At 42.4% G+C, this 12716-nt stretch overlaps 1 protein-coding gene and 1 pseudogene across 1 annotated transcript in view; one reads left to right on the forward strand and one right to left on the reverse strand.

Moving 5' to 3' along the window:
- Positions 1-12716, reverse strand: part of VSTM4 (V-set and transmembrane domain containing 4) — a 97151-nt gene that overhangs the window by 40295 nt on the left and 44140 nt on the right. Inside the window, exon 4 of the mRNA XM_039872352.1 lies at positions 11783-11890. Within this exon, the coding sequence (XP_039728286.1) occupies positions 11783-11890 (108 nt within the window). The remainder of the gene's footprint in view (positions 1-11782; positions 11891-12716) is intronic.
- On the forward strand, positions 2529-2647 carry LOC120610204 (uncharacterized; annotated as a pseudogene).

The raw sequence follows: 12716 nt of genomic DNA on the forward strand, positions 1-12716 counted from the left end.
AGATATTTGCACACCGATGTTCATAGCAGCATTATTCACAGTGGCCAGGATTCACATTATTCACAGTGGCCGAAGTTTTCAATCACTGATAGATGATTGGCTAAAGAAGCTGTGGTACATATATACAATGAAATATTACTCAACCATAAGAAAAGATGAAATATTGCCATTTGCGACAACATGGATGGACCTCAAGATAATCATGCTAAGTAAAATAAACTAGACAGAAAAAGTTGAAAATCGCATGATATCACTTATATGTGAGATATAAACCTAAAAGCAACAAATGAACAGGACAAGGAGAGACTCGGGAACATGGACAATGGACTAGTGGTTACCAGAGGGTAGCGGGTGGGGGAGGAGAGGGGAGGTAGGTAGGGTAAAGGGGGTCAAATATATGGTAGCTGAAGGAAACTGGACTTTGGGTAGTAATCACACAATAGAATATATAGATGTCAAATTATAATGTATACCTGAAAATTATATAATTGTACTAACTGATGTTACCCCAATAAACTTAATAAAAACATTTTAAAAATATCATTTTTGATGCTAGATCACTCTATGGCTTGTGACATGTAACTTGTAAACAGTTTAAAGTATTGAGTGGCATAAAAAAAACTTCATCCCTGTCTCTTTTTATATTGCATGAGGTATTTCAAAGCTAACATCTACTTTTAAAAACAGGAATAAAAATGATGCTAAATTCTATCACTAACCAAATTCACACAAGGGTATATGAAGTAAAATAAAAATCCATTTTAATAGAAATATATTTCTAATAAACTTTATTTCTTATAATTAGTTATTTATCTAAATTTCCATTCATGTTGTTCTGATTAATTTTATACTCATTTTCCAAATCTTACTAATTGTGCAATATTGATAACTCAATCCAAAAAAATTTTTTTTAAACCTAGAGACTTAATAATGAAATAAAAAACGTAATTTAAATTTGTATATACACATTATTTTACAGGGAAGTATAATAAGGTGAACAATAAAAAACTTTCAACAGAAAAGATATACTAAAGTAGGATAAAATTTTGTGGGGGAAGTGAATTGAAGATAAAAGCTCAAGGCGAAAAAGAAACAATACAAAATTTCTAATAGCTAACATTTATTCACAAAGTCTTTTTAAATCAACAAAGGTAGTTACTAGTTAGATGTAAAAGAAAGATTTAACCATTTCATTTTAAGATGTTAATATTTGTGATGCTCTGGAAATTACATCCTTTGCATCAATTTATATTTATGATGAAAAAGTTCAGATGTCAGCAAAACACATTCAAGGGTGCCATTTTTGAAATGATTTTAAGGGCTCTGCAAGCAAAAATGTTTGAAGACCACTACTTTGTACTCTAATATTCATAATAACCTTGTAATTACACCAATTTTACAGTGTAGGTTACTGAGGCACAGAGAGGTTAACGACTGCTCAATGTCACACAGCTAGTGTTAGGCACTGAGCTGTACTCTTCAAAATTCATACCTCAGAATGTGACTGTATTTGGAGATAGGCCCTTTAAAGATCTGATTAAGTTAAAATGAGGTCATTAGAGTGGGCTCTAATCCAATATGACTGTGTCCTCATAAGAAATGGAGATTAAGAAACAGACATTCATAGAGGAAAGACCACATGAAGTCACAAGAAGACAGCCACTTATAAGTTTTGCTATGGCAGCCTGAGCTACTAATACACTTGAGAAAGGACAAAACTGGGCAGCCTGACTCCTCTTGCACTATTCTCAGAGAAACTGGGCAGCTGGTGGTAGGGTTCCTATAGACAAAACTGAGTCTCACAGGATAAATGGCAGGCCTGCAGTGCCACAGCTGGAGCAGGGCACAGATGGGACTGGGGCCCTAGGAAATGCCATGTGCTGCCTGACACGTGTTTTGAGAAGTCCAATCCAATGGCAGTGAGATGAGCAGCCTAGAGATCAGAAAGGGCTCCTATAATAGTTGGCCTTGGGGGTGAGGGGCTGACTTAGAAGGACCACAAACCCAACGAGGATGGTCAGGGCCAGGCACAGAAGATACACCTGTGCTGGCACTTGCCAATAGATGCTTATGAGGTCTCAGCATCATAATGCAGGGCCAATGCCTGTTTAATGAAGAGGACTGTCCAAGAGGATAAAAGTGATTCTAGACACCAAAGGTGAGATTTATGAGCATCTGAGAAATAGGGCTTGCCCAGAATAAACCTTAAGTATGGAGCATAATCAGTGCTCATTGCGTAAATGTGTTAACCTATCTTCCCTTGGGCTTCCCAGAGCACAGCTGGTAAGACAAAGATTCAAGGGCAGAGTCTATGTGGGAAATGATCCTAGGAAACCCACTGGAGAGTAAGGAAGTGAGAACAGGGAGAGAAGGAAGCCAGTAAAGAGTGATTCTGCAATCAGTGCCACCATGGGCCATGGCCTGTTACCCAGGGTGCTTGACCTGGAGGCCCCTGGCTCCAAGCAACTCGACCATCCTGCACAGAAATAAAAATGCAGTACAAAGTTCTGTTTAAATTGTGATCTTATGTCTACGGCCATGCTACCCTGAACAAGCCTGATCCCATCTGATCTCGAAAGCTAAGCAGGGTTGGGCCTGGTTAGTACTTGGATGGGAGACCACCTAGGAAAACCAGGTGCTGCAGGCGTAAAAAATAATCTTTAGGACTCTGAAGAGTCTAATCAAGGAAAACACCAGTGAGCACCATTCTCTGCCTCCTCAGCTGGGGCCACATTGCTCCCAGCTCCTGCCTCATGGCCATACCTCCCAGGTGATGTGTCCAGGCTGAAGGCTTTCTAATCTCTACATGGGCCTCTCCCTGTCATCACCACCACCCCAAGATTGGTGACTTGGAGTGGCGGCAGCCATGCTTCCCCCATCTTGTCAGGCCCTGTAGCAGTGCTGCAGCCTCCAATGTGTGGCTGACCTTCCCTCACCAATCCCCCCACCCTCCTTTACACCCTTTTCAGACCCCCAGGCCTTGCAGTGACCCCAAGATAGAACCTTATCTGTTATCTTGAGTGTCCTGCATTCACAGTCAGCACTGTGGCAGCCCTGCACAGGGCCCTAGGTATTTGCATAACTCCAGCCTTCTCTGGCCCCAGCACATGCAGGGAGCCCTGCAGCCTGGGGGGACAGAAAGCACCTGGGTGTTCCCCCTTTCCTGCCAGCTCTTTCCTTTGCCCAGGGGCTCCTACCATGCCACACTCAGAAGCACAGCTCCCTTCAGGAAGCAGCCTGACAAAGCAATGTTCCCAGGCAAGCGCAGTTACAAGGACAGGTCAAGTCATCTCTCTGAGTCACCAGGTGTAAAGCTGAGAAGGAGAACCAAGTTTTCTACCTCTTATTCTCTTGGTACAAAGAGCTATTTTATGGCCAGAGCCATTCAAAGAAAAGCACCAGCACATAACGTTGCCTATCTGGAGTCACGGTGTCCTGTGTGGTAGTCATGAGCCCCAGGTGGCTATCAAGCACTGAAAAATGTGACTAGTCCAAAATGAGAGGTGCTAGAAGTATGAGATCATGCCCAATTTCAGCCTTAGTGTGAAAAAAGGAATATAAAATATTTCATTCAGAATCTTTATATTGTTACATGTTGAAATGATATTTTGGATATATCAGGTTAAATAAAATAGATTAAAATTAATTTCACCTCTTTCTTTTTACCTTTTTAAATGTGACTGCTAAAAAGAAATGTCCAATTATACACATGGCTCACTCAGGACAGTGTGAAGGGCCCTAGCAGCTGGGATGGTTAATGCTGCAGTCCTCATGACTACGATGGAGGAATATGACCTGGAAAGGTGAACTGCACACAGGAGAAGGGCTCCCCAGAGCTGCCCGTGCCCAGGACTGGCCACTATACAGCACCAACAACTCTGCAAGGTAAAGAGGCCCTTACACTGGGGCCTGAGAAGTCCAGCTTTGTAAGTGCAAAAGCTTGAACCCAGGCTCTAACTCCAGTGCTCTCTTTACTTAGCCCCTGGGGAGGCTGACGGGCCACCACACAGGGAAGACAGGCTTTCTCCTGAAGACCCAGTGGGCCCACAGAGCCAACAAGCCTTCCCACACACTCTGCAGACAAGACTGCACCTCAGAAATGCTAGAGAGGAAAGCTCATGCTTAGGATGACCGAGTGTTACTGATGCCATGCTAGTGAGCCCTTTGTTCTCTCTGAGGCCCCGAGGTTGCCCCCTGCTCCTCCTTGTTCACAGCCACCCCATTCTGTGCTTTGTGGTCTTGCCCCATAAGTGTACCTATGAGTGGGACACAGCCCCCAAGCTCCTTCTTTCTTGTAGGTCTTGGAGAAAAGATCACAGGGCCTTCATTCCTGTGGCCATGGTGGAGCAGCACAGAGCACGCTTATGACAAAGGGATGTAGGTGTCTAGGCAGGCCCTAAGAAGGCCTGGCTCTGGAGCTAGCACAAGGAGTGCAAGATAAACTGAGTCAAAGTGAACACGGAGAGTAGACACAAAGAGGTTAGGCTGCTCTCTTCCCTGTCTGGTTCTGGTGTGCCTTCAAAACTGTCCTTTGAAAAGCTCACACACAAAAGGTTGGCAGATAATTGGGACCACACCAAAGCAGTGAGTCCAGACAAACTTCCCAAGAAGCAAAGATCTTTGGAAACCACTGTGCTTGAGGAGCTACTAGAATAACTTGGGGCTCAGCTCTGGGCCACCAGGTTGGTGTTTTCCAGTTGACTTTGAAATGCAGAGGCCCTGGGATGCAGTTCTGGGCCCCCTAGCACAAAGATCAGGAATAGAAAGTCATAGCTTTGGAGGGGAGTGGAAAGCATGTTTGTGCTTGGCAAGCAGCACATGGTTTCCATTAACTCGAGTTCATGGAAACAATGAGTGCCTCTGAAAAAGAAGGCAGTGCAAGGCCAGTGGTGAGGGCAGCACAGCAGAAAGGCTGAGAGAGAAAGAGGCTAGGCCTCTGGCTCCCTGGCTTCCAGGATGGGCTTTGCTTATCTCAGGGTCCATGGAAGATCGTATCAGGAGTGGGGCACCTACTCTGATGTGCCGAGGGAGTGGGAGAACAGGCGCTGGGCTCATCTCTGCTTTCCACATGTGTATAAGAAGCCTACAAACCTGGATGCTCTGTGGCTCCCACATAGGCAGGAGGGCTTTGTTTTCCTGTGTGGTCGGGATGCAGAAGGCCCAACAAACACACACTTGCATAGAAAACTCAGAAACCATCAATATAACAAGGGAGTCTATACTGCTATTGGTCCCTAGTAAGGCCTAGGCCCTCCACACACCAAGCACTGTTTATAAACCCTTTATATATATTAACAGTTTTAATCAACATGATGCAAGTTATGATGTACTGAATATAAGAATATACTATATTTGAGTTATAAGAGTGATGTTGGTTTTTATTTAGACACATGTGATTTGGCCCACAAATGCCTGACTGCCCCCAGTAAGCTCCATAACCATCTGTAGCCAGCCTATAAAAGGAGCAGCCTCCTGGTGTGCAGTGTGACGTAAGGGCTGTGCCCTGTCCCTGGTCTTACTCTGGCACCTGCTAGAACCTACTGCTTTGGAATTGCTGCCACACTTTCCCCCTAACTCCTTCCCAACCCTGCCTGGGCACGAATGATGCAGTGCTCCCTGAGAATGAGCTGCTTGCCTGGTAAACACCCGAGTACCACCAGTCCTCAGGGCCCACAGCGGTCACAATTATGCTCCAGCTACCTAGAATGACTGGGGTGTATCCTTCACTCATCCTTCAGCTGAGAACTTCCCTTTGGGTCTGGAAATGGCAAAGACAGCAATCAAGTTTTTTTGTGTGAGGTGATTTAAAGATGACCACAAATTCTTTGCCACTCTTGCCACAGAGAGGTGGACTCTCCTTCCTACCCTGAGTCTGGGCTGCCCTCACAACTTGTTTTACGCAACAGAATATGGCAGAGTGACAACTGTGCCAGCATCCAGTCTAGGTATGCTCTTGGAGCCCAGAGTTGCCAAGTAGAGTGGTCTGGCCACCCACTCTGCTGAAGAGAGCAGAGCAAAAGAGAGAGAGAGAACTAATGCTGCCAACCTTGCTGTCCCATCTGTCTCAGAGGCTAGACCCAAGGCTGAGAGGGGCACCCCCCTAGATTTTTAGTCACAGTCAACTCCAGATGACTGATGCCACATGGAGACGCCAGGTGATTGCTGGCAGAACTGCCTACCTGAGCCCAGCCCAGATTTCAGAAACTTGAGAAAATAAATGTTGAAAGTCTTTTCATTCAGGATGTTTTTTTATGCATCAATAGATAACTGGAATATCTGGAGATTAGCAGTATGTGCTCAGGGTAAGAGCTCACTCAATAACAAGAAACACAACTGTTCAGTTACATCTTCAGAACCAGGAAAGATCTTTGACCTAAACAAGGCCATAGTTTTCAGATCCTCTCCATCCATTCAGATCATTTTTGTTTGTTTGTTTGTTTGTTTTAAATTTCATTAAGAAAACAATTTGGAGGCCTGAGCTCCTCACTGCAATTCTACCTGCCAACCTGCCCCTGGAATGCCACTGGTTGAGCCAGGGGCTGCCATCCTGGGCGCGATAAAGGCAACTGAATTGTCTCAAACCTGCCTGCAGTGGTGACAGTGGTCTCAGAGGATGGCTTCTGTTGATGTCCTGCAGAGGAAGGCACAGGGTTTGGAACTAGAAAGGATAGGTTTGGGGTCCGGTTCAATATCTGAGCAATTCACCTGCACTTTGCATGCCCCTACTTTTTGTCTGTGAAATAGACCTAATAAAACAACTTACATGCCAGAGAAAATATTAGGATGGAAGCAGACCTCCACTGTACCTATCTCCAGGGGTTCCTGGAAGCCTCGTCTCCTCCAACTCAAGGGACAGAGCATCAGATCTAGGAAAAGCATGCTCAAAGTCCAGGGTTTTCAGTGGGGATGGTCCCACTTGTGAGGGCCATTGGAACTCTCTGGGTTGTGTCTGATTATCACATTGGACAATACCTGACAACTGGTAGACAGAGGGCGGGCATGCTGGATATCCAGCAATATACAAGACAGTCCACAAATGATTTGCCCCACAGGACTCTGAATGACCCTCCTGACATTCACATAGAGAAGAAAAACCTGTTTGTCAGAGCCTGGGACCTAAATCCATTTTACATATAAAAACAAGGTAGGTTTTTCCCTCATTTTAATACACAGTGAATGTTTGAAGAACATGAAAATCAGAAAGTATGCTTCTTTTTTAAAATTTGAAACCTTATCAATAACTGGTATTTTAGAAATCTCATCACTATGAGCAGTGCCACTCCTGGACTTTAAGGTATATCTGTTTCAGTCTATACTTGTCCCTGTCACATGCACATTGACACACACACACATATAATATATAATATATAATATATCAATATTATTTATATATTAATATATTAATATATAAGTAATAAATAAGTAATAATGTATATATACATATACACATATATATACACATATATATACGCATACACATATATATACATGTATGCGTATATATATATACATATATATACGTATACACATATATGTATACACATATATATACGTATACACATATATATGTATACACATATATACACATATATACACATATATATGTATATATATGTGTATATATGTGTATACATATATATGTGTATACGTATATATATGTGTATACATATATGTATACACATATATATGTATATACATATGTATATATATATGTGTATATATATGTGTATACATATATATTATTTATATAAAACATAGATATATAAATTCATGTAAATATAATATATGTAATATAAATGTAATATACAGTCATGTGCTGTTTAATGACAGAGATATGTTTTAAGAAGTGTGTTGTTAGGAAATTTCATTGTGAGAACATCATAGAGTGTGCTTACACAAACTATAAGATGGTATGGCCGACTACACACTTAGGCTGTGTGAGACAGCTTATCGCCTCTAGGCTACAAACCTTTATAGCCTATTACTGTATTGAATACTGTAGGCAATTGTAACACATTGGTAAGTATTTGTGTATCTAAACACATCTAAACATAGAAAAGGTACACTAAAAACATAATATAAAAGATAAAAAATGGTACGCCTATATAGGGCATGACCGTACCTTTACCATGAATGGAGCTTGCAGGTCTGGAAGTTGCTCTGGGTGAGTCAGTGAATGAGTGGTAAGTGAATGTGAAGGCCTAGGACATTACTGTACACTACTGTAGTCTTTATAAACACTGCACACTTAGGCTACACTAAATTTATAAAACAACATGAGATTAAATCAAGCACAAGGGAAAATAATGTAATTAAGAGACGTGGTAAACATGGGATGTACGAGACTGCCAGGGTAACATGACATACTGTTATAGCAATGTATTTTTTTTTTTATTAAAGTAGAAAGAGGACGCTTTAAAATAATGATAAAAAGTATTAGTATAGTAAATACATGAACTACTAACAGTCATTTATCATTATCAGGTATTACGTTCTAGACAAAATTGTATGTGCTATACTTTAATACAACTGGCAGCACAACGACGTCACTAGGTGATAGGAAATTTTCAGTTCCATTGTACTCTTATGGGACCACCAGTATCTATATGGTCCCTCATTTACCAAAACATCGTTATATGGCACATGACTATATAGACATTTAATATATATCATGTATGTATGTTATATGTAAATGTAACATATATAAATATATACATATATGTAAAATCCTTTCACATACACAGAAAGTTTTCTCTGAAATTCAAACTTATTCAAAAGATGAAGTGCAAAAGAAGTACTAAACTTTGTTATATTGTGTTACAAATTATTTTCTATTTATTTCTTCATATTTTAGAGCATTAAATTGTTTTGAGGGGGTAGAGGTAGCATATCTTATCTATGAGTTTCATTTCAAGATAGTAATAGGATCATTTCAATATATTTGTTGTAAAAGAGGGTGCTGGTTGGGATAGAGTTAAGAATCTGCACTAAGGCCTTGCTACTCAAAGTGTGGCCTCGCACCAGCAGAGGTGGCACCACCTGGGATCTCATCAGAAATGCAGACTCTCAGGCCTGCCCAGATGCACTGAATCAGAATCTGCATTTGAGCAGGTTTCCAGGTGAATGGTCTGCTACTGCAGGTTGGGGCGGTGCTGCTCTAAGGGGTCCAGGCAACGGCTATCACCAGGACTCCCATGGGGCAGGACTTGCCCTGCCAGGGCTATCTGAGGCCAGCCTAATGGTACAGCTGCACCAGACCGAAGCCGAGCTCCCCAGTTGCTGCAGGAGCTATGAACTGCTGTTCTGAAAGGACTTCGCCAACAACTGCCATGAAAGTTAGAAGGAAAACTCCTGGGCAACGTCAGCCCCTAGATGGGTGAGGTTTTCTTGAATAGAAATGTGGGAAGCTAGGGATCAGGTTGGGCTTAGTCTTGGCCACTCCTTGTTTCAGGACTTTATCAAGTTCTTCAGCTATGTTCTGTAAAATGGGAGTGACTGAACTGTCATCCTGGACTGGTGACAAGGATTACATGAGAATGTGGAGGAGTCAGTGAGAGTCTGGCCCACAGCAGATGCTCAGGCAAAGCTCTTGAAAGCTCAGTAGGGCTTTTGGACACTGTGCACAGGAGCACAGGAGGCCGTCTGGAGCCCACTCCAGGGAAGACAAGGGCAGCTAAGAATTAGACTCTCAGTGGCTCTATGTGAAGCCTGGAGAGTGTGTCCATCTGCCTTTGCTGGCCTTGGAGGATATAGATGTGTCCTTAACTAACTAACTACCTTGCTTTGTTTTCTTCATCCTGCCTAAAGCCTAACATAGCCTGCAACTCACAGCAGATTCTCTATCATGCCCGTGAGCCCAGAAGTAGGTGTCTTTAGAGCAAAATAGGCTTAAAGACTGCCTATGCGGCTTCCGAACTCCCACAGTTGCGGGCCAAGCAGCTGAAAAAAAAATTAAAACCATTTGTCCACCATTTGTTGAGCAGCTGTCATGAGCCAAATTCCAAGGAGAAGGGTCCCTGCCTTACACACTGTCCTCTTGAATGGAAACAAATGCATTTGCACATGTGCCACAAGCTCATAAAAAGAGTCGAGGGTTTGGAACAGGTGGAAAGCTTGGCAACTGTTGATGAGGTGGGCAGACACCATGGAGGAAGGCTCACAGAGCACAGCACAGAGACACACATAAAGCCTGGCGGGAAGGGTGCAGGTTGGGGAGGAGAAAGATCTAGTTATAGCTCTCACCCCATCTATGCTGACTATGCTAGGAATCTCCATGTATCCTTCCGGATCCCCGTCCACCCTTTTCCACCATACTCGGGCCCCTGGAGGCTGACTCCTATGCACTGCCTGTGGCCTCTGGTTGGTGGAACCAAAGCAGTGACAGGACATCTGAAGGAGAGGGTGAAGGGAAGGTCTGAGGAATGCATGTTCCTGGCCCTCTTCCTGTAGCCACCTGGTCTGGCATCGCCTGAGTCCCTCTTTTAAGGATCCTGCTAGTGACACTTCTCCAGCAGCTGCAGGTCTTGCAAGTTTTAAGAATCTCTCCTTCTCTGTCCTCTAAGGTCTAGGGTGAAAACAGATTCCTGCAGGCACTGGTCCCTGAGTGCCTCCTTCTCCCTCCCTCCCTGATTCCCTTAGCCCTGCTTACACCTCTGGGGAGAGCTCCCTCTGGAAACAATGCTCAATTTCCCTGTTTGAGTGTCCCCTCAAGTTGTGACCACCAAATCTAACACTTCTCAGCTTTATGACCTTGGGCTAATAATAATTATTATGTATAACTATAACCATATGTCATCATAAATACAGGACACTTACAAGGAGCCAGAATGTATTAAGGGCTTTTGTTTGGGTGTTTGTTTGTTTGTTACCCTAATCATCACGACAATCCTATGAGATTGGTATGCAACTGTTTTCCCCATTATTTAGATGGGGAAGGTGAGGCATGGTAAGTTATCAGCTGGTAAGTGAAGAGTTGCCCTTTGACCAAAGTGGTCTAATTCTAGAGCCCTGCTCTTACCCATGTCATCTCTGGGAGCTATAGCATCCCCATCTGTTTTGGAAATTCTGAAGGGAGTTGCAGGGAGAGTACCTCAGAGGAAATGCACACAAGCTGGTAGAAATGTGACATTGAGGCTTGGTGAGAGGCAAGGCTAGAGACAGAAAACAGACAGCCATAAGAACCGTAGTCACTAAAAAGAAAGAGTGAAATGAGAAGGGGTGGAGGATAGTCCAGGGGAACAGGAACACCAACAAGAAAAAGTGGACATTCAGACTGGATGAGAAAAAGGGGAAGTGGAGCCTTTCTAATCCCACCTGCCTGACAGGCACAGCACCAGCACTGTAATTAAATTATGAACACTCTATGAACATTCAGTCTAAGGAAGGTGGTGTCGATCTTCTTTCATTCCATAAATGAGAAAACTGAAGTTCGGAGTGGTTAAGGAAAGTGTCTAAAAACTCAGTCTTAAGTAGCAGAACCAGAATCAAATCCAAGTTCATCTGATCTAGGAGAATGACAGAGGTCAGGGTCCTTAAAACAAAGGAAGGAAGGAATTTGAGGGGACAAAAAGAGAATTTAAATGATATCAGCAATGATCACAGTTGATTTTAGCAGAGTGTAAGGGAGACACATCTTCTCACTCACTTTGCTCAACAGTCACAGGAAAAAAAATCCCTGATTTATGAAAACTTTTTCAGCCACGATGATACTTTGCCCAGAGTACTTCTGCTGTCTGTGGTTTGGTTGTGCTCTCATTCTAGACATGATCTTATCTGTTCTTACCTCTGGATTTCCTCTTGCTGAACACCGACTGCCAGATGATGGTCAGGGTGAAGAGCAGAACACTGAGAATCCCCACACAACACACAAACACGGCATACACATAGAGATCTAAAAGGCAAAGACACAGAGGGTTAATGTCAGGACAGCTCACATCAGAGAAGATACACCAAATAAAATAAACTTCAATAAACTAAAATCAACTCAAAATGAACCACCAACCTAAATGTAAAATATAAACTAGAAAACCTTTGAAAAAAACATAGGAGAAAAATTTTTGGGATCTAGGACTAAACAGAATTTTTAGACTTGACACCAAAAGCACCATCCAAAAAAGAAAAAGTTGATAAATTTGATTTCACAAACTACAACTTTTTTTTGCTCCTGAACCACTCATATGAATAGAATGAAAAGGCAAGCTACAGACTGGGAAAAATTATTACAAGGCATAAATCAAACAAAGGACTAGTATCTAGATTTAAAGAACTCTCAAAATTCAACAGTAAAAATAAACGATCCTATTATAAAATGGGCAGAAACTTAAGACATTTTACCAAAGAGAATGCACAGGGGGCACATGAGAAGATGTTCAACTTCTTTTGCCATTAGAAAAATGCAAATTTCAACCAGAATGAGATCTACTTCATCTATGACAATCACTAAAATAAAAAAGAATGAAAATACCAAATGCTAGCGATGATAAAGATAAACTGGGCCCGTAAGACACTGCTGGTGAGAACGTAAAATGGTACAGCTGCAGTCTCTTAAAAGACATGCCTACAACTAGCATTCAACCCTACGGTTATACTCCAAGACATTTGTTTCAGAGAAATGAAAACTCAGGTTCGCACAGAAACCTGTATATGTATGTTTATAACAGCTTTATTCATAATAGCCAAAAATATGGAAACAGTCCAAATGTCCTTCAGTGGGTGCA

Source organism: Pteropus medius, unplaced genomic scaffold (assembly GCF_902729225.1).
Source record: "Pteropus medius unplaced genomic scaffold, Ma_sr-lr_union100, whole genome shotgun sequence".
Classification (NCBI taxonomy): Eukaryota; Metazoa; Chordata; class Mammalia; order Chiroptera; family Pteropodidae; genus Pteropus; species Pteropus medius.